The 22,340-nt window shown below is 49.6% G+C and overlaps 1 protein-coding gene across 3 annotated transcripts in view; it reads right to left on the bottom strand.

The window, feature by feature from the left end:
- The window catches only part of DOCK11 (dedicator of cytokinesis 11), a 123,183-nt gene that overhangs the window by 19,511 nt on the left and 81,332 nt on the right, over positions 1–22,340 (bottom strand). For all 3 annotated transcript variants that reach the window (XM_054038901.1, XM_054038902.1, XM_054038903.1), the window contains 13 exons: positions 20,779–20,890; positions 19,656–19,722; positions 19,063–19,110; positions 18,266–18,408; positions 17,436–17,551; positions 15,081–15,218; positions 9,044–9,226; positions 7,451–7,564; positions 5,019–5,234; positions 4,868–4,925; positions 2,670–2,776; positions 2,390–2,512; positions 905–1,018 (listed from right to left, as the gene is read on the bottom strand). In XM_054038901.1, coding sequence (XP_053894876.1) covers positions 905–1,018; positions 2,390–2,512; positions 2,670–2,776; positions 4,868–4,925; positions 5,019–5,234; positions 7,451–7,564; positions 9,044–9,226; positions 15,081–15,218; positions 17,436–17,551; positions 18,266–18,408; positions 19,063–19,110; positions 19,656–19,722; positions 20,779–20,890 — 1,539 coding nt within the window. The remainder of the gene's footprint in view (positions 1–904; positions 1,019–2,389; positions 2,513–2,669; positions 2,777–4,867; positions 4,926–5,018; positions 5,235–7,450; positions 7,565–9,043; positions 9,227–15,080; positions 15,219–17,435; positions 17,552–18,265; positions 18,409–19,062; positions 19,111–19,655; positions 19,723–20,778; positions 20,891–22,340) is intronic.

Genomic DNA, 22,340 nt, shown 5'->3' with positions numbered 1-22,340 from the left:
ATTAATCAGAAAGACGTAGGTGGTGAATGGAGAGATTTCTTGACATTAAACATTTAATTTAAAACTCATTTTAAAATGGTTTTTTAAAAACTTCTCAGATAAGATAGGTTTATATGTTAAAACGATCTCTGTGTAGTAAAAGATAAAAAGTTGGTGAAACTTTCAAAGTGAAAATCTGGAACCTGTACCGGAAATAAGGCTGAATATCATTTAGTCACATTACTGTAAATGTAGTTCGAATGATCCCAACATACAGAAAATTAAAGCCAATTGTTGCCCCTTGTACATTTTTATTAAAAGGGATTCTGTCTTTGATTTTATAGAAGTCCAAAGTGAGAGACATCAGACTATGTGCACTGCAGACAGAGCCACTGTTGGAGTATGTCAAACCTGTAATAACAGTGGGCCATATTGTGCCACCATTTTTTAAGCAGACCTTCCCCCTGAACACACCCATGCTAATATTCTGAAAAGTCACAATGATTTTCTGCAGAGGGAAATATCCACGGTCGCTATTGGTTCTGTATTGCTTGTGTAATCCGAAGTGTTTTTAAACTTTGTTAACTCATTACAGTAATATTTATACAGGGTAGGATTTTCAAAAGCTTCTAGGTCATTTAAGAGGAGAAATCTCATTAAAAATCAATGGGACTTGTATCCTAAATCAGTCAGCTGCTTTTGAGAATCCCACCCAGTGTCATAAAGCTTTGTAATAACACATTAACAAGGTACAGAAGCCCTGTACTGAAGAGTTTACTATATAAAAGAGCACAAGTGAGCAAAATACAGAACCATCTTAAAGAAGCTAGTGGTCAACACAACGAGAATGCTTCCTGAATGAGACGGTGGAGCAAAGACAGGGTGCTTGGGGCAGGTTAGTTGGCAAGCTGATCTATGTACTTACTTGTCCATAAAAGGCCACTCGGAAAAAGGTTCCTAGAAGTCTTTTTCTTGTGTGCATCACCTCCAATATTTTAGTGTAAGCATTATGAAGTGTTCTGTACAACTGAGTAAGTTTCTGGAAAGCAGAAAAAGCCAGGTGTGTTTCAACATTATTCAAGTAGAATTATGTGAGCAGGAAGTCAGAGCCGATCCTGCAAAGTACTGAGCACTCTTGCCCTGATTCAGCCTAGCACAGAAGCTCCTTTGAAAATGCCAGACTTAAGCATGTGCCTAATGTTAAGCACAAGAGTAGTCCCATTCATTTCAGTAGGGCTGCTCCTATTAAACTTTAGCACACGCCTAAATGCTCTGCTGGGTTAAGAGCTCAGCACACTGCAGGACTGAGTCTTTGAAAGCAGAGTTGCTTGAAATATTTCACTCAAAGTTTTTCCAATGAAAACCGCCATTTTCTGAAAGCTGAACTTTTTGTGAAAAACTGCTGATATATTTGAAACTTTCTGTTTTTCCTGAAGCTTGTGGTGACATTTTTATTTTTATGCCTCAGCCATATAGGCATTGCTGTCAGTGAGGCCAATGGGATCATCCAAGGACAGCATGTGGCCCATGGAGTACAGAAAATCACCTGGCATCACTGAAAGCCTGACCTCAAGAATGCCTTCCCTGCAGATTTGATTGTGCATTGAACCTGTTCTGAGGGAAAGTAACATATACAACTGCATGCTGGAACATAGCTCACATTTCTTCTGTCTGGTTAGCAGCTGGAAATGACATGGATTTAGGAATGTGCCTGCACAGTCCTTTGGGCTGTGAACCACTAAGATAGGCAAGCACTGCGCATTAAGCAAGTCAAGACATGCTGGAGGTACAGTTTTAATGTCTGGTTTCTCATCTGCTTTCAGTGACTCAATTCCATGGTCTACAGCAGAGCAGCTGGCGATTGTATAGGGCACAACTAATTTCTCCTGGCTGGTGTCCTGCTGAAGTGGGTTTGGACACGTTGGGCTGCATTGCCTCTTGGAAGAAAGCTCAAGGACCACGGGAGAAACAAGTATCCGTCTGGGAACAGGAGAAAATGTTTGCCTTGGGGCAGCTGAAGCTCTGGTGGCTCTGGGTCCCAATTAGTGTCAATTACCCCCAGGTCAAAGGAAGGGACTCATTCAAGTTTTAAAAAATCCTCAAAGCTTTGAAGCCTTCCCAAGTCTAAGGGCACCCAGAAACAGGGGCTTCTTTGGTGTGGATGGTAGCTATAATCTTTGCTGAATTGGGTCCCTATTTAAGAGATCTCTGTATCTGCGGCATCTCATGGGAACTATTAGCCTCCAGATTCTTGCTTTAACTTATTTTGTTTAACATTCGTCAATAATACAGAGTGTACAAAAGAAATGATACAACCCATCACATTGGCTCATCACTCACAAACTAAGAATTTCTTTACTAGCAGCCTGGGGAATTCTCATTAACACAAAGCCAAGCTCCAAATAGCTACCTCAAACTCACGGCGCTTTTCATAAATCGGAATGATCAGTTTGGAAACCTCTGAAATCGTTTCGTAACGTTCTGCCTTCCACAGGCCATCTACGCATTGTTCCAATAGCTCCACTAGGACTTCCTGTATGAAGCACAAAACGGAGGCTGTTCATAGCTAAGTAATCTTAGGGAGATGGACCATGAAAGACATCAGAACAGTTCAGCAGCACAAGGGTGGGTGACTCATTCTTAAAGAATTATTCTCATTCAATCTAAGGTTCTGCGCTTTGGAATCCCACCTCGCTGTAGTGAACATCCATCATCCCAGCATCTTCTTTCATGGCTCCCTCTTCGTCAATATTGGGCGTAATTTTCTTGAAGGATGAGCATCCATTAGGGAACAATTCTATGGAAGGCAAAAAGAAAAATAAAGTTAGAATTAAAATATTATCGAACAGTCTAATGCAGTGTATGGAATACCATGCTATGGTTACCCATGCTCCATCTTTGTCATGCAGATTCCCATTGTACTTGGTGCATTTGTGCATGAAAAGCTAAACTTACTTTCATGTTATCTGTTATACAGTGGCTTATGTTTTAGCATCGTTAATATACACCATCATGCCTCAGCATGGGAGGCGGTGTGGGCTAGCAAATAGGGCACCTATATGCATGTCAGGAGACCTGGGTTCTATTCCCAGTGCTGTCACTGATTGACTGGGTGACCTTGGGCAACTCACTTCCCCTCTCTGAACCTCACTTTCCCCTCCCAACCTTTGTCTGTCTTGTCTCTTTGGATTGTTAGATCATTTGGGCCCAGACTGGCTGGGCATGTTCCACACCTGAGCTCAGATCTCAGTTGGGGTCTCTAGGTGCTACTGCAGTAAAAATAATAATGTCCAAAAGCACTTCAGTGAAAGAGTCGATTGCAAAGTAAAAGGGACAAGAAAGGTCCCAAGGCTGCTCTGCCTTTGTACCTCAAAAGGGAGGAATAGAACCCAAATAGATGAATCAAGACCTTAGAGAGTGTGGCCTCCAACTGACCCCTCTGCAGCTGCAAGGAATTTGGGGGAGTATTAACTAATCACTGAGGCATGGACACATATTGCCCCTTGTGTCAGCCATACTGTTCAACAAACTGTCAGTCTGCATGTCCTCTGAGACTGTGGCTTACTCCAACAGCCTGGATCTGTCTGATGGCAGAGCCAGCTGGCCTGCTCCTTCTGATGGACACCAGCCATGACCTGGCAAGCCTGTTCCATCTGGTAAGGGCCCCACTTCTCAGAAACACGTCCTCCTCCACCAATAGCCTTGGCTTCCTCTACCACAAAGCAATGAACACGTGTCTCACTTAGCAACTACTGCACAGAGTCATCCGTGAACCCCTGAGGGGGGCTGCACTGTACAGGAGAAGGCAGAAGGAACAAGGGTGTGTTTGTGTTCTGAATGTGCATGCTGAGTGATGGGCAGTGCTGCATGCTGCAGCGCAGGGTAACGAATGCGCAGGGTTGCCTATTTCTAGTGGCATGGAGTCTGAAATTGAGAATACTTCCTTGGGCATGGCAAAAGTGTCACTTTCCTGCCCATGTGATGGATGAGCAATGCAGTTCAGGAACTCACACATCCTTTAGAACTGTTCCTCTTTTGCTGCTGGCTTCGGTCTCCCTTTCTCTCCAGTCACATGACTGGAGAGTATCCAGATTTGCAATGACCCTTCCATTTGCAGTCATGTACGTTTTGTATATGTAACCAGAAATGTTTTTGACGAACACAAAATATATACTTCTCTGGGACTTAGGCCCCCAGTATGCCAATAAGGAGCCATCAATCACCTTTGCGAACTACAGCTGAAAATCAGGGTTTCCTGGTCTCTGCTCCCTTCTTCCTAGTGTTTGCAGATCAACTGCAGTCAGAGATATTCAAGCTACAGTTTCAATGGCGCCCTTTAGATTAAAAGATCAGAGGGAGCCGACAGGTGGAGTGCAGTGCATTAACTGTCAGAGTAGGGAGTTATTCGAAAGAAAAACTTGTTTTTACATGCAAAATGGTGATATTTTAAAACCAACCAGTCTGCCCGCCACTTCCTGTTCTGCACTAAGCCACAATGTCCTCTGTCACCACTGGCTCTTTATCTAGTTGTACAGGGCGTAGAACAATTCCGCTTTCACTGCACTTAGCCTGTACGCCCGCTGTGAAGGAACGCACTACTTTGACTTCTATGCAATGACACTTGTGGCATGATCAAAATATTGGGGAGCCAGTTTTTACACTGATTAGGACATTTCAGTCCTGTGTTTGAATACTTAGACTGGCATTTACATGTGTAAATTCCTATGCCGTAGAGTTCACTATTTTAGAAGAACCCAGTATAACCTGAAAACAATTGTTTATCAGATCAAGTGAATTTGATCTTGAAAACATTTTGATGACCTGTAAACTCAGAGATGGACACAAAGAAAAGGCTGCAGCATTCCCCACTCCAATAGTAAACTCTTACTTTTTCTGTGAAGAAACTCTGCAACAAGGGCTGCTACATGGACATAACACATGGCAGCCTGCAAAATACAACAAAACAGGAGCAGTTACTATGTCAGCTGGAATCTCTGCCTCTCCACACCACCTGTTTTCAATGGAATCTGACAGATTACCTCAGAAAAGTCTCCATTTTTGACATGGATCTTTGCCATGCTGTCCAGCCATGTTTTCCTGAGCTCTGGGGTACTAGCATAGGACTTGGCTAAGCTGTACTGTAAATCGATCAACATTTCAGGGTCCTTTTCGTGTTCTTTCATTTGAGCAGTAGCCATAAGCACCGTACGGATTCTCTTGGTCAAATCTTTGACTTCTGAGGGGAAAGCAGTTGCCTGGCACAAAACAAATCTAATTAGAAGCAAACACAGAAATAAAGATGTTCGAGGTTTTTGTCACAGACAGACAGATGTCAACCCTTCAACTCACTGAGCGTGCAATGGATTTAATTACTAAGTACACTGCAGGTAGCAATTTTCACATGCAAGGTACAGGAGATGATGCTGACTGGACTTTTGATCCATGAAGCCTATACTGTGTCATTTTGTTATGCAATCAATGCATTTCACTTGGGCCTGCGAATCCTCTTGGTCAGGGTCAAGAATTTGCAACTCTTACTTGAGTTGCTCCTGTAAACAGTAGCCAAATGGACTTCAGTGGGACTACTTATGCTTACGTACCCTACTGGATTGGCATGTGGGTGAGCGAGTGCTACTCAACGTGAGTACAGGCTACGGAATTGGGCCTTCAGTCATTCCTGAAGTATTTTTCACTTGAGTCAATGCCTGCCTCACTTGTTCGCTGTCTAATGTGGTCTATTGTACTAAACGTGTGCACAGAACAAAAAAAATGCTAAGTAAAAACTAGAAATAAACAGACATACTCCCTTCCCTGAAAAGTGTATTACTTAAAGGTCCACATGCAGGGCTGCCCCTAGCCATTTGGGTGCCCTACGCAGCCCCCCTGCGGGGGGTGCTGTGTGGGGCCCCAGGCCTCCCTCCCCAGGTCCTGGGTGGCAGGAGCTGTGGGGGGCCACTTTTGGGGGCCCCACAGGCCCAGAGTGGCCCAGGGGATTAGCGGGGGGCCAGTAGCAGCCCGCTCCGCTTTCCTCGCCCCGGCCCCAGCCGTGTCGCTCAGGGGAGGAGGTTTGGGGGAAGGATCCTCCCACTCACCAGCAGCGTCGGGAAGCAGAGCAGCCCGGCCCCAGCCCGCTTTACTCCGCCAGCTCCCAGCCGCGGCACTCTGCTTCCTGCCACGGGTGAGAGCTGGGGGCGTCCTTTCCCCAACCCGAGCGACATGGCTGGGGCCGGGGCAAGGGAAGCGGAGCGGGCTGGGGCCATGTCTCTCCCCTTCCCGCCGCTGCCGGTGAGTGCGGGGGGCGATCCTCTCCCTGCACTCACTGGTGGCAGGAAGCGGAGCGCCGCGGCTGGGAGCTGGCAGAGTAGAGAGGGCTGGGGCCGGGTTGCTCCGCTTCCCACCGCTGCCGATGAGTGCGGGGTCGCTGGGGGAAGAGGTGGAATGGGGGTGGCCCGGGAGTGGAGCAGAGGAGAAGGGTAAGAGGCAGGGCGGAGGGAGTTGTCCGGGGCCCCGCACTCCCCCAGGGATAGCCCTGCCCCTTGCAGGGGGGGACCGGCCAAGGGATAGGGCTGGTCGCTGGTGCGTATGCAGCACGCAGCTGCCTAGGGCACCATGAAATTTGTGCACTGTGTATGCTGCGTATGCCTAAGGACAGCCCTGTCCACACGTATAAAATACAGCCAGCAAAGAAAGCGTGGCTCAGTGAACTTCAAATGCACATTTACATTCCTGTGCAGAACAGAACTACGGATCTTTGCCTGTTACCTACCAATTCCAACGACCAGTTTCATTCTATCACAGGGCATAACTCTACTTAGGTTCTCCTCCTCCCCTGTTTTTAAGTAATATGAAAATTATGGTCTTATAAAACATTTCCCAGGTTTTTCCTTTCCTAAGCTGGCAGTTACATATTGTAAAATGTGACCAGATTGCAAGCATTGTATATTGATATTTACGGAAGCAGACAGAATTTATTCATACTACTTTAGCACTAAGGCTTTTGCTTTCCAAAAAAGGTAGACTGCAAATAATATGGTGAACATTTCACCTCTTTTACAGAGAGCGACTGTCTCAATTTTTTATTTGTAATGGTTAGTTTTATTACACGAGAAACATCTGGTCCTCTCTTCCCTCCCTTTGCTAGAAATTCTTGGAAAGATCTTTGGATGACCAGAAAATGATGCTATACAAAGCTGTAACCTCAACAGGAGTTCTCCCTCCCATCCAGCTGCAATAAACATGACAGTTAGCCTGACACAGCTCTCACAGTCATTGAGTGAGAGCTCAAATCGCCGCAGCCAAAATGCTTGTTTGCTCTCATTCGACACACGTAGTTCAGCAGAGGGTTACACGAGTAAATAGTAGAAATACATAACATTCGATCTTTAAATACGATCCCTGTGTACATTTCCCAGACCATGTACTTGGTGGTGGTAATGCAAACTTATTATTTGTTTTAATTCATCAAACTTACCTTCATGGGCCTGTCACTGTTTGCAAAGTTATTAATAATGAATAGCGACTCCTGGAACCTCGATCCTCCATTTAGTGCCACATCTGCTATTAACTGGCTCACTGCAATTATTATCTGTTGGAAAAGGGACAGGTTCTCATCCATGTGCTTTGTTGTCACAATTGTATAAAAAGACGTTTGTGAGTCAAAAATCTTTCAAACAGAATGAATACCATTAATCGTAACTAGGGCTCTGGGTCTGCGACCACTGTGATTTCTGCAGCAGGAGTGTGGCTGACCCCAAGGCTGCCCAAGCAGCTGGCCCTGGAGCCAGCCGCACCAGCTGCTGCTGGAGAGGCCTGGGACCAGCTGCACCGGGCAGCTGGCCCCGGGGACCGCCTGAGCAGCGGCCAATATGGGTGGCCCAGGGGACCACCTGAGCAGTGGTCCTGGGGGGTCCTGGCAGTGGTCCTGGGGCGGCCGGAACAGTGGCTGGCCTCCCATGGCTCCCCGCCCCAGCGGTGGCCTGAGTGGCAGCAGGTCCCCCCGGCAGCTGGTGCTGTGGGCCCCCCAGGGCTGCCTTCCCGCCACTGGTGCCATGGGCCCCCAGGCTCCCCCGCCCTCCAAGATTCAGTCAGGGGTATTTGTGGTATAAGTGATTCTTTGCTTCTTGCCCGTGACCTGTCCATGACTTTTATTAAAAATACCCATAATTAAATCGTAGTCTTAATCATAACCAGTCTCATTTCCTTGTTTACTCTTCAAAATCGGATGATTATTAAACCAGGACATAGTCCTGCTGTCAGAACAGCCCATTTTAGGACTAGGACTAGAACAAGCAGACTACAAGTCCTGGGCAGGAGTTATTAGATGCTATGTTATATTTATCTCTTTGGTGATTTATCACAGTTTGTAGCCCATCTGCTACTCTGGCGGCTTTTATCATGACTGAAAACAACAATACAACAAAAGCCAGAAACAACCCCCCAGAAGAATTCCTCCCCCAATCCAACAGGCAGGACTCTTCCCACCTGACCATGGACAATCACCCCCGTTCTCTTCACCGGTCTCTTGGCAAAGAGGCGAGCCTTGCAAGCATATTCTGAAACTCAATCCTCTCATCCATAAGGACCCTGGGCCAAATCCTGAAATCACGACTTAGACCAAACTCCCAGGAAAATCCCTGGAATCAATGGGATTTCTGACCTGATACGGACTGCAAGATTTAGCCTTCTTAAAAAAAGTCAAACTCCTTCTCAGACTCCCTGATGAATAGGACAGGCTGCGGTTGAGAAATCCCGGTAATACCCAGGAGTTCTGGGTTCTATTCCTGGCCCTGCCTGTTGAGCGACCATGGGCAAGTCACTGCCCTGCTTGGTGCCTCACTTTCCCCAGCAATAAAATGGGGAGGGACGACACTGATCTCCTTTGTAAAGTGCTTTGAGATCTGCTGATGACAAGCGCTGGATGACAGTGAGGTCCTAGTGTTAATATTTTAATCTCTCACGCTGAAGATCAGAGTCACGCTGGACACATTCTCGGTCTTTGCAGGACTCAGACCTGGAGATTAAGCACTGAGGTGCCCCACTGCGCAGCAGTTCACCTTTCACTGACCTGCAGATGTGTTCTCAGAAAGGTTTTCCTTTTAGTGAACTCAAAGTTGTTCCTCATCAAAAGATACAGGAGTGCCGATGCCTCATTCCTGGTGGAGGCTAGCTTCGAGGTGCAGCACTTCAGGACCTCATAGCACAAGGCTGCACACATGGTCACCCTTCCTTTGAAAAATGCTGAGGAAAACTTAACAAGAAGTGTGCCAATGTTAGAAACACACCCAGTACACACACTAGGGTTACCATCCGTCCAGGTTTCCCCGGACATGTCCGGCTTTTTTAGCTTTAAATGGCCGTCCGGGGGGGATTGCTAATAAGTCCGGGATTTCCCCCTTCCCCTCATGCAGAGTGCGGCGTGGCTGATTGAAAGCCGCTCGCAGCCACTGGGGCCTCTAGCAGCCAGAGTCCCTCCCCCTCTCCCGCTCCCTCCTCCCCTGCAGAGCAGCGCCACAGTGTTTGGCTGCACATGGAGCCCGCAGCTCTCCCTCGGCCTGGGAAGGGGACGGGGGGGGGACGGACAGGCAGGGGACAGGGAACGGGGGGCTAGATTGGTCAGGGGTTCTGGGGGGGGCTGTCAGGAGAAGGGGGTGTAGAGAGCAGTTAGGGCAGGCAGGGACAGGGAACGGGGGGTTAGATTGGTCGGGGGTTCTGGGGGGGCTGTCAGGAGAAGGGGGTGTAGAGAGCGGTTGGGGCAGGCAGGGACAGGGAACGGGAGGTTAGATTGGTCGGGGGTTCTGGGGGGGCTGTCAGGAGAAGGGGGTGTAGAGAGCAGTTAGGGCAGGCAGGGACAGGGAACGGGGGGTTACATTGGTCGGGGGTTCTGGGGGGGCTGTCAGGAGAAGGGGGTGTAGAGAGCGGTTGGGGCAGGCAAGGGACAGGGAACGGGGGGTTACATTGGTCGGGGGTTCTGGGGGGGCCTGTCAGGAGAAGGGGGTGTAGAGAGCGGTTGGGGCAGGCAAGGGACAGGGAACGGGGGGTTACATTGGTCGGGGGTTCTGGGGGGGCCTGTCAGGAGAAGGGGGTGTAGAGAGCGGTTGGGCAGGCAAGGGACAGGGAGCCTTAGATAGGGGGTGGGGTCCTGGGGGCAGTTAGGGTGGGGGGGGACAGGTAGGGGGATTCTGAGGGGGGGCGGGAAGTGGGAGGAGGCGGGGCTAGGGCAGCACCCCGTGTCCTCTTTTTTGATTGTTGAAATATGGTAACCCTAGCACACACAGACACATGCGCACACGCAGGCACATGCTTTATCTTCACGTCTGAATGCAAACGGGCCTAGATTGGTGTTTGGCTCCTAGAAATCCTTGTGGGAATGAATTTCAGGGTCTTATTTCTAATTGCTGAATGTTTATAGAATACCCTAACTATGTGTGGAACTCTGGAGACACACCTCCTGTCCTAGAGAGCTTGAAATCTCTATCAGATCCCCCCAGACGGAGCTCGCAGACAAAGGAAGCCGTGGGCCAGGGAAGGGTGAGGGTTAAAACAAACACAGACTGTTACCCGGAGGAGGAAGTATATCAGAGCAGCAGGAGAGGAATAGCAGCAGCTAGGAAATTTGTAATCCAAGGAAATCTCTAAATAAGAGTGAATTGTCGCCGAAGCCTTCTCTGCTGGCTGCCTAGAGTTGCAATCTGCTTCTTCCCCCAACTCACTGGGCCTGATGGTGGGAGCAGGGGTCAGAGCAGGGAAATGACCTGGAAGGAGGACAGGGAAGGGGGTTGCATGCTACCTTCCAGCCTGCCACAAGGAAACCTCAGCAGGGAAGCTTCAGAGACGAGGCGAGCTCAGGGGTGGCACAAGGACCTTCCTCGTGGAAATGGTGAGGGCTATATAGTCACTGAAGAGTGGGCAGGATTTGTCTGTGGGCCTGGAACACAGGCAAGTGCTCAGAGTATGCCTGCCCTGCAGTCAAAAACCAGCCTCGCAGCTGGCCTGAGTCAGTTGACTTGGGCTCAGGCTGCGGGGCTAAAACTTGCAGTGTAGGTGGCTCCCAGAGGCTCCCAGAGCCTGGGCCCAAACATCTACTCTGCAATTCTTAGCCCCTGAGAACACAGCTATGCTGCAGCGAAAACCGAGTCTCGGAGCCTGGGCTGCAGGGCTGTCGTTCCCCCAGACACCACAGAGCAGTACTGGCTGACAAAGCGTCAGGGGTCTCGCCCAGCGAGGGTGCGTCTATGCAGCAGCCTGGGCTAATCATCTGAGTCCACACCCCAAGGGTCAGGCCAGGCTGTACTCGGGTGGGTAGCCTGAGCCACCACCCATGCCACTACAGCCACTCTGCTACTTTTACCCCGCTAGTGCGTGTCCATCTACCTGCGCTGGGGAGCACCCGCCCGGCTGATATGTAGATGCACCCTGCGTTGCCATCGGCATGAGCATTTTCAGCAGCTGACCCACCACCTCAGGTCTCAGCCACTTCCGCTAAACATAGCGAGCCGAATGCCCCGTCTCACCCCAATTCAGGGGAATGCCACGGACTCGTCTCTTCTCTTGCTCTTCCTAGCAGAGAAGGAGGGGGCACCCTGGGGTGTGCAGGTGGATCCGAGCGGAGTAATTTGCTGAGGGGATGGGAACTTGTGAGCGCCGTTAAAGGTTGTATTCAGCGGCCAGAATATTGGGCCGACATTTTAAAAATGTCCATAAGAAAATGAACTGTGGGGATGCCACTGTGGAGCTCTAGTATCAGAGGGGTAGCTGTGTTAGTCTGGAGCTGTAAAAGCAGCAAAGAGTCCTTTGGCACCTTATAGACTAACAGACGTATAGGAGCATGAGCTTTCGTGGGTGAATACCCACTTCCTCGGATGCATGTAGTGGGAATTTCCAGAGGCAGGTATAAATATGCAAAAGCAAGAGTCAGGCTAGAGATAACGAGGTTAGTTCAATCAGGGAGGATGAGGCCCTCTTCTAGCAGTTGTGGAGCTCTAGGCTTTCGGCCGCCACATGATTTCTGAGCAACTTGCTCAGCTTACAAGAGGCTGTTTGGTTTATTTTTTAATTTGATTAGGTAAATGGTAATCTCAGCCCCACCAGGGACTGTGGCTGCATCACGGTATTATTTGTCAAAGAAGAGTCAACAGCCGAAAGATCACATATTTCCTACGCAACGGACAGACTGAACTATTGGTAGGGGAGCTCTGATCTCCTCCTATGCTCGGGGCAGGTCTCTAGTTGAGTTGGTAATACAAATAGTAATTATAGCAGCTTATAGTGAGCGAGACAGCAGATAAGCCTTACATTCATTGTCTTTGGCCAAAATCAACATTTTAAGGGAAAAAATGGGGAAAAAGAGAAAATAAACACCAGTGTAATAGTAAAGTGCTAACAAAGTGTGTACACAGGAACGAATGATTAAAGATTAACTGCTGCTTACTGTAGCATTGCCCTCTTCCACTAGCAAAGGCAGGAGATGAACCTCAGTTCAAGCATTTCTACTAGGCAGCTCCCCTACGATCAAGTTTAGTCAACAGTGGGCTGAGAGGATTAGGGGGTGAGGTATTTATATTAGGTATTGTTTCTGGCCCGCAGGCATGGCGTTATTCCACACACAACCCTGAGACCTGCAGGAATGTGTAGTCTTTGGCCGCCACAGAAAATTCAGAGATTCTTTTCCGTGTCTAGAATACTCCTCAGTCACTCCTTCAGCGTGTCAGCCGTGGGAAGGCAGCTCTCGGCCAGACAAAGAGAAGCCATTCCCCCAAAAGGGGGGAACTTGGCTGTTCCCATCTATGGGGCAGATCCTCAGTGGGTGTAAATTGTCCTAGATCCACTGACTTCAGAGGTGCCACCCCAATGAGTTCTGAGTGCCCGTCGGCAGAGGGGCATCTAGATCCTCATGTCTGGAAGTGCTGAAGAGGTGCCAAGGGACCCCCAGCTCAGTATGCTTTGGGTCCAGTGGGGTTCTGCCTTGCAGCACACAGCCCACGGCATCCCTGATGCCCCACAGAGGGACCACAAAGGGAGTGGTTCCAAGGAACATCATCATCCATGGAGAAAGTATCTCCATGCTGGGCCTGAATAGAGGAGTAGCCCAAGGTGCCCTTAAAGTAGCCAGAGAATTTCCCCTGTGCTGTGGGAAAAGCCTCCTGAGTCAGGCCCCACCTGGCATAAGGAGAGGGAGGAAGCGTGCAGGCCAGAGGGGTCAGAGAGACAGAGCTTGGGCATGGTGGAGCAGGGCTCGGCTACTCCTGACTCTCCCCTGGCAGGAAGTTCTCAGGGACCTTTGCCAGTGACAAAAGTTAAAGCTGCTCCCCTGCAGCTTCAAGTTACACCAAGGCCAGTGGACAAGGATTAGGAATTTGCAACCAGCTCCCCTTATCCCCACTCTCAGCTCCACTTGGACATAGTAGAGAATCAAGCCTGATGTGGATCAAGTGAATTCGCCCCTTAAAATACACATCTCCTATTCGGGAGTGGTCCTAGAATGAAGGATTCTGAAGGAAATGTGTATTTTATGTCAGCATTCTCCCCAGCAACTTGGGGCTGGCAGCAACCAAGAGCATAAACCACTAAGAATAATTGATTTGAATTGAGTTTCCACTAAGGAAAGAAACAGTGCTTTTTCTTCCCCCTTTTTTTTTTTAAACAACTAAGCACAGCGTGAGCTCAGTTTTCTTGCGCCAGTTCTGTTCTATGTCTCTTCCCGGTTGTGTCGCCAATTTGAGTTTAGTATAGAAGGGAAGACTTTTGAGACAACAAGTGATAAAATGTATTTAGTATGGGTGAAATTAAAAAGATTTTTTCCCTAACTACTCACCATGACAGGAGGCTCTTTCCTGCTTCGTTACCATTATCTCTGTGCTAAAGGAGGTGTGTTAACACCGTAGTGGGAACAAAGTTACTGGTGATGGTGTACAAACCAAAATCAACATGCGGGGACTTTCAGATCCCATAACAAGTTTGCAAACAGAAAAGCCAACCTTGTACCTGCCTTTGAGAGACAATTGCCCTGGCCACTTTAGAGTCACTTTGCAGTTAGAAATGACCTTTAAAGTCTAACACAGGTAGGACAAGGATGCTTGGAACCCATGCGGTTACAGCTGGCACAGAAAACACTTCCTTGCAGATACTATCTACTGGGTCTGTATCTCTCATTTTACAGAAGCAACGTATTGCAGGAGAAATGAGAAAATTTCACTAAAATAATTTTGCAAGTTTCTGAAAATATATCAGCCAATTTCAGCGGTGCTGCAGATGGTCAAGACGCCACTGAAGTCAACGAGTTGCCCTCACGGACACCAGCAGGGAACTTGGCCCACCATAGTTTTCACTTTGCTTTGGAACCCATGGGCATAAGGCCTTAGCTCTGGGGTAAGTCTCCAGGAGCTCGGGGTCTTGGAATCTCGTAAGGAGATCCAGCAGGGCGGGTGTGGATTTGCCTGTTTGTTTGAACTGCATAACAATTGGCTGGGAAGGGAGGAAGTTGCTGTGTTCAAACACAACCTTGGGCCGCTTTTGTGCAAAACGGAACCATTGGAATGTTGAAAAAGCTGCCGGAGAAAGTGAGCGCGTTGCTACCTCCCATAGATGCAGCAGGTCCTGAGTGCTAGTCCCACCCTGGCGGCTAACTCGTTTTAACGCTGCCTGTTGGCACAAATGCTTCAAGGAAGAGCAACATTTTGGTGGGACTGATACTGAGCTCTTACAGGATCTAGGGAACACCGCGGAGGTCAATGGACTTACTTCAGAGTCACACTTGTGCACATTCAGTCAGAGTCAGGACACCCTCTTTAGCTCCTGGTGATGTCCCCTGGTATTTTATCCAGCCCCAATGAGTGTCAGTACATTGATGACCGCTGTTTAAAGTTAGACGACTCCATCTAGCCCTGCTGATCCGTTACCTCCAAGCAGCGCAGGCCAGCAGTGAAAGTTGGGATAGGACTGTCCGTCCGTCCGTCCCTCCCCCCCGCCGCCTGTATGAATTCTAACCGGAACCTTTAAAGCTGTCCCACCTACCCAGTGACGTCTCGTAACGGTCAGTAGGGGCGGGAGCACAGTTTAAAGGTTTGGGGGCACAGGTCCGCCTCACATGTCACCTCTGCACCTACCTTGCTAATGAAAGCTCTCAGGGAAGCAAAGACGTGCTTCAGAGCCACTTCTGACTGCCCGTTTTTGAGAAAGGCGAGATGAATATCAAAAACCTTTTTCATGAGTGGATTATGGCCGTCGTTGTTTAAGAGCTGGTTCTGGAAAGCAAGGAGAGAATTCATTCTGCAGAAATACCCAGCGTGTGTGCCTCAAAAAGCCAGTTCCCTACCTTTCGTAACAGTTATTCTTCGAGATGTGTTGCTCATGTCCATTCCATTCTAGGTGTGTGCGCACCCACATGCGCGACCATCAGAGATTTTTGCCTTAGCGGTATCCGTAGGGTAGGCCGTTGCGCCCTCTGGAGTGCCGCGCTCATCCGTCAGTATATCAGGCACCACCAGCCCTACATCCTCTCAGTTCCTTCTTGCCGGCAGCTCCAACAGAGGGGCAGGAGGGCGGGTAATGGAATGGACACGAGCAACACATCTCGAAGAACAACAGTTACAGAAGTTAGGTAACCGTTTTTTCTTCTTCGAGTGCTTGCTCATATCAATTCCATTCTAGATGACTCACAAGCAGTTTCTACGGAGGTGGGCTCAGAGTTCACGGTCTTGCAGCACTGCTCTGCCAAAGCCAGCATCCTCTCAAGCTTGCTGGGTGAGCATGTAATAAGATGTAAAGGTGTGGATGGACAACCAGGCAGCGGCCCCGCAGATATCCTGAATCGGCACCTGGGCCAGGCGCCTTTCATCCTGTCTGCCACCATAGTGAACAACTTCATTGACTTGTGAAATAGCTTAGTATTGTCGATGTAGAAGGCAAAGTGCCCTCCTGAGGTCCAGGGTGTGCAACTTGTGCTCCTCTTCCAATTTATGAGGCTTCAGAAAGATGACAGGTAAGCATATATCCTGGCCGGCAAGAAACTGTGAAACTACCTTGGGCAGGAACGCTGGATGTGGCCACAGTTGGACCTTGTCCTTGTACAGCACCGTATTGGGTGGCTCGGAAGTAAGCGCCCTGAGACCCTGTGGGAAGATGTTATCGCAACCAGGAACAAAACCTTCCAGGAGAGAAGAAGAAGAGAGCAGGAAGCCAGAGGTTTTAAGGGGGGGACGATGAGCCGCAACAGCACAAGGTTGAGGTCTAAGGGAAGGGACGGGATCCCTGACATGCAGGTAGAGACTCTCCAGACCTTTCAAAAACCATCATGTCATGAGCGAAGACTGACCTGCTCTAGAGCAGAGGTTGGAAGGCCAAAATAGCGGCCAAGTGGACTTTGATTGAAGACAGGGACAACCCCTGGAGCTCGAGGTGTAGAAGATAATTCAGGATCGCCTGCAACGAGGCCTGCTCGGCCCAGATACCCTGGTCCAAAGTCCAGCATGTGAATCTTTTCCACTTGGCCAGGTAGGTCACTCTGGTGGAGAGCTTTCTGCTACCCAACAAGATCAGTTGGACACAGGCCGCTGAAGTAGAAGAACCACTAACCCTTGCCAGCCAAGGGAAAGGTGCTCCGACCAACCACCACGGGTGCTAAGAAGGAATTGAGAGGGCATAGGGTCGGCGGCGCCTAATATACCAATGCCTGAGCGCAGCACTCAAGAGGGCACCACAGCTGACCCTACAGATACCACTATGGCAAAACTCTCCGATGGCCGCGCACGTGGGCACACACCTAGAATGGAATCGACATGAGCAAGCACTCAAAGAAGAACTGTAAGTGACTAGGATAAGTGACTGCATAACAGAACATACCATTTCTTAAGCCAGACAAATAATAGTTCTACAGAGACCTGGGTAAATAAGTACAGACAAATGATGGTAGAAAAATGAGAAGTCCCCCCAAAGCTATATTATTTGGTCAGAGATTTTATTTTCTACACTAGATAAAAAGTCAAACGATATTACCACATTTGCAGAAGTAACTTCAAAAGCTGAGCCACTTATCTGTTACCTCTCTCACCGCAGCTCTTAAAAACACAACAAGCTTGTATAACAGACACCCTGGTACGGTTATGTAGCACTTTTGACACAGGCTGGGATCTGGCCCCAGGGAAGTAGGTGCTCTTATTTGACTAACTACACAAAGCACGGGCAATACTGTGCATGAGTTTTTGGCTTTTACTATTTGTTTGAATTCCTAAACACGCCTACTAGCTGGATCCATTTACTTATTTTATTGAACTAACTCTGTCAATAAAAGTATAAATGCCTAAGACTCAGCTCGGGTTTTCTTTTTTTTTGTACTTTACTTCCCTGTGGTCCATCTTTATGATAGTGAGCACAAAGGAAAAGTACAAAATAACATGGGAGAGCGTTCAGTCTAACACAGGGTTTGCAAATCGACTAGTGCTAATGCTGATTTCAATGCTCACCTTGAAACACTGGGTGAAGAAAGAAATGGTGTCCAGGACCGTTAGGGAAACTTCTGTGGCTGTATTGCCTTCTAGTAAGGCCTGGTGCACAATGTCCGCTTCGGAGGTGCCAGCATCTGGGAGCAGGAAGTAAAGGAAAGCGATGGAACCCTCCAGAACAATGTGCAAGTGTGGCGCTCAGGCACGCACAGGCTCTCCTGAGACCTAAGTGCAGCAGGTTCTCTCCTTATCCATGGCAGACAAGGGCAGCATCGTCACCACACAGAGGGAAGCTTGTGAGTGGCCTCTTGCCACTTCCCTCGGCCCCCAAATCAGATGCAACATGACATCCCCATCCATCAGCTGCCTCTCCAAGCTGGATTCCTGGAGCAGAAGTGGGGCAGGCTCTCTCCTGGGGGAGGGGTGACGTTCAGCCACGTGAAGAAGGGCCAATACAAGGCCTATACCCCACTTAAGCCCCGCTGGCATTGGCCTCATGCTGGGAATCTGCACGGGGCGAACGCCACGCAGGATGCAGCATTCCTGTCTGCTCTGCTCTCTCACTAACACCAGAGCACCATCTGTCCCTACCGGCAACCAGGAATTGGAAGCGAGATCGGAAGAGGAAAATTCCATCTACAGACTAAACAGGGGTGATTTTTAACACACCCTTTGGCATGAAGCCCCCGCCACACCCCACCGTTCGAAGGTCTGCAGGGAAGAGAGGGGATCGGTGTAAAGACGCAAAGCCGAGCAGCCTGACGCAACCAAAGGGACGTGACGTCACAAGTGGCAACACGCAATCGTCTAATACGAGAAAACGACGTTACCAGCCCCGTCTCCGTACATACTGTGATTGAGCGTAAACGAACTTTCCAAGCTACTCAGGTGCTGCAGCCGGGCCTGCATCAGGCCAGCTCTGCTGCGAAGGGCAGGCATTGTCTGCGATTTCCTGTCCACTCCGACAGGCTTTGATAGCCAGGCATCGTGAACCCTGAAAGGAGAACCCAAGATGCAGACTAGGATGCATTACCATTGGAGTGTGAAGCAGGGAGACCCGAGTCCAATCCGCTTGTCAAGCTCAGGCCAATACCAAGCAGGGCTTAACGTGGTACCTGGAGCAGGCAACCAAAAACCGCAAGGACAGCCTGTCCCTGCTGGCCCAACGGAGCACTCTGCCAATTAGCCCCAGCGGCGGGTCTGTCCCTCAAACTCTAGGATAACCAGCAACGAAGGGGCTGCTTTGCAGCAACTCTGAGAATCAGGCCCCGAGCCAGGCTTGTGAACTGAGAACCACCACTTGTCTTTCAAAACTTGCAGCTTCACGCTAGCAGAAAGCTATAAAAATAAATCTCAGCGGAGGGCTGGCGGGGTCAGAGAAACAGCTGGGAAGTTGAGTTTTACCAGTGAGAGCTGAAGTTGCCCTCTGCTGAGCCGGAGGAAAAGAGAGAGCACTGAGAGAAGTGTAGCTTCTCTCCTCTGTTAAAAGCGGAAGGGAGCCCCCCACTTCCTCTCCCTGGCTGGGGTGAGCAGGGCTCCCAACAGCTCCCTCTGCCCGCACTGGACCCGCTCCCCTGTTCATTCTCACGTAGCCACCATGGGGCAGGTGGCATGGGGGAAGAAACCACTAGCAAAAAGAGTACAATACCTGGCTATATTTCTCTTCCCCGCGTATCTGAAGTGGAATAAACAGACTCTAGAAAGAAAAACATTGTAAATGTCAGGAAGGAGACTGAACTGTTTCACTTGAACCAGTACATGTCTGGGTGTGTGGGTGTCTGTATTTTAACCCTGTGCTCAGCGTGTAGGCCCTCAGCCCCTCCAAACACACTCCCATCTACTCCCCCATCTGTGCCGCCAGACACAACAGAAAGTGAGACTGTGCTGGTATTTCCAGAGCCTTTGATGTGATCACCTTCTCTTGTTATGCAATGGAACGCTCTTCGCACAGAATCAGCACCAATCACCGTCAACTTGCCAGCCCGGCCTCACGTATTTAACACTGCTCCTCTGGGGCTGTTACCCTACAGTCTGCAATGGCTGCCCCTAGATCATTCCTCATGTGAAGCAATATTAAATCAAACTACTTTTCTACCTCCTGGTAGGCTGCATCTTGTGTGGAATGGAGCAGCATGTACCATGTACCGTGCATGGAGAGATGGTTTCATTTTACCTACCTATGTTATATAACAAACATATCACGCGCAATTCGAAGCATACATACAATCTCCTGTTACTTACTCCAGAAGTACGAGGACATTTATCAGCTCTTGGGGGGATATTTTGTTCCAGTAGGTGAGAAGTGTATCTGAAAACGAAACAAACCCGCTAAGAATGTATAACAACATTTGAGACCGTCACAGAGGGTCTTTGCAGGCTAAATCAGCCTGTGACCACTGGCCTGTGGAAATCTATCTTTGCAGCCACACAAGCATGTGTCTTTTCGGACTGGCCATTTGATTCTTCACCTCCCTGGGAGGCCTTTGCCCAAGCCTGCTCGTCCAATGCAATGGTGCAGGGAGCTGCAGTGAACGTGTTTCCAGCCCTGGAGGGGAACAGCCCCTAAGCTGCCCTCCTCCACCAGTCAAGGTCAGACGCTCCCCTTCCCCACTGACGCATTTTTGAAAATGATGAAATAAGACAGAGCTGAGCAAATCCAGGATCTGCCTGTCCCCCCAGTGATGGATGTGGTACCCACAGGCTTGCCCTCTTTCCTGTGATGGGAGCTCCTCTACCTAACCAGGCTCCAGCTGGGATCCCTCCGCTCCCCCCTCAACTCAGCAGTGTGGGAAGGGCTGGGGTTCGCAGCCCTTGATTCTAGTCCTAGGCGTTGGCAGCCCCAGCTGGCTGTAGGAGACGGCTGGGCTTAGCGAGGGGAGGTGCAGCCCTCCCCCCAGAAATGAGCTCACTGGTAACACGAGGGCCAGCCAACAAAAACCGAGGGCGCACAACCGGCACCCCTACTTCTGTGACGCCCCAACACACCCTGCTGCAATATACGGTACAGAGACCACCTGAGCAACGGTGCTTTACCAGACCCTGCGCCCATGCTGGTGTCTGAGTGGCACAGCCTGGGGTGGAGGACAAAGAGGGCGTCTAACTCCCAGCAGCCTCTCTAGGGCTGCCTGCGGGCAGCACTGCAGGATCTCTAGGGTCTCTGCAGCACTGGGGATGCCCCCTCCTGCCCCCCACACTGGGGCCTGTCAGGTGAGGAAGCGTATGGCTGCTTCTGGTGGCCCCATATTGCTCCTGTCCTGGGGGAGATCCCCTCGCCTTTACGGCTGCTACCCGCCACGGCATACAGGGGCTGTGGTAGGGACCAGACCCGTCTCCCTAAGCACACAGTACGGTGAGCGTCACTAACCTTCAGAGACCATTTTAATGACGTAGAGGTAGCACATTAGGAGACTCCTGATCTCATACTGGTCCAGCCTACTGTGATGGGACACGTTACTCCTCGTGGAACTTCTCCGGCTCTAACCACCACAAAGATACGTGTTAGAGAACCATCCCGAAGCACAGAGAGCCAGGTCCCTGCTTTAATGGAGCCTAGGCTGCCCCCGACCTGAGGCTGCTTCCACCTGATGGCTAATTGGTGGCTTACGTGAAATATGCTAGTGGCTGCAATCTGCGTGTTGGGGCGGGATGTTCCCAAGCCACCAGGAGAATGGGCAGGAGCTGGCACTTGCCGGGATCTCGGCTGACAGAAGGGGAATGCAGAATGAACAATCCCCGCCATGGAGTGAGCAGAAAAAACACATGCCCCCTCTTGGCTCCCTGGGCCGGTCAGTTCTGGCTGAAGCCCCACACAGGTTTTTTAGCTGGGCCCCGGGGTCATACAGAATAGACAGACATTTTTAGTTGCTGATTTATTCTGGAACGGGCTGGGGCATGAGTCACTGCACAACACAGAATGAACATCATGCTGTTTGTATGTGCCAAATTCTACCTATTAAATCCACACACCACTCAATGCTGGAAAACAGGAGGGGCACAGATGGCATCCAAGAACAGTGCACATAGTACACCATGCAGCTCTAAAGACGTGCACCTCTGTTACTGTAAACTGAACCCTGGGACATCACTTCTATTAACAGAGAACTATTTTTCGGGTACTCTAAAAAACAAACCTTCTACCACTTGGAAAAGGACTCCTGGCTAAGCAGGGGCCCTTGACAAGAATTGTGCTAAAACCAACACTACTTGCTGCAAAGCAGAGTTGGATGTTCTCTCCAATGCGTAACACCTGGCTGAATAGGAAGGGTTCAGTGCTCAAACACTTGGCAGAACTGGGGCTTCAGGACTCTTGGTGGGGATACTGGACCTTCACCAGGCCCCACCTCTCCCACCGAGAAGCTCTGCAGACTCCCTTCTGAGTATGCACAGGCAGAACCAGTGGTAGCTCCAAGAGCTCGCTCCTGTTGCCTTTTTAGTCACAGAGCATGTAGCAATTCCGCGTCCGCCCCAGTTACACTTGCAAATGCCTGCTGGTCACAGGAAAGCCGGGGCAAACCCCAGTCTCTGTGCACGCAATTTGGGCTCAGGCAGGGAACTTGCATTCTTAAAATTTGGGGCCAGATTCTTCCCTGGGTCATTTGACCAACGTTATTTCCTGCAATGCGAGGTGGTGGCTGCTTTTTAAACAGAGCTGCTTTTCCTACAGCTGTGTCCTCTCCGCGTCTTCTCCCCTGAAAGTGACGAGCATTGGCAGGCAAACACCATGGTGCTCTGCTTTCAGTCCACATACAGAACTCACCAGGCCTTGGTCAAATGTGCAGTGACCCATGGAAGTCAATGGGGCTCTGGGTGCGTGTCAGTCACAGCCCATGTAGAAACATTCCCTATGAATTCTGACTTTGACCTTTTATAAATCATTCACAGTGTTTTAGATCAATAGATTAAGGCACAATTAGATCATCTAGTCGG

The sequence above is a fragment of the Malaclemys terrapin genome, chromosome 9 (assembly GCF_027887155.1).
Source record: "Malaclemys terrapin pileata isolate rMalTer1 chromosome 9, rMalTer1.hap1, whole genome shotgun sequence".
Classification (NCBI taxonomy): domain Eukaryota; kingdom Metazoa; phylum Chordata; order Testudines; family Emydidae; genus Malaclemys; species Malaclemys terrapin.
Note: the sequence above shows the minus strand (reverse complement) of the source record. Positions and strands in the feature narration are given on the sequence as shown.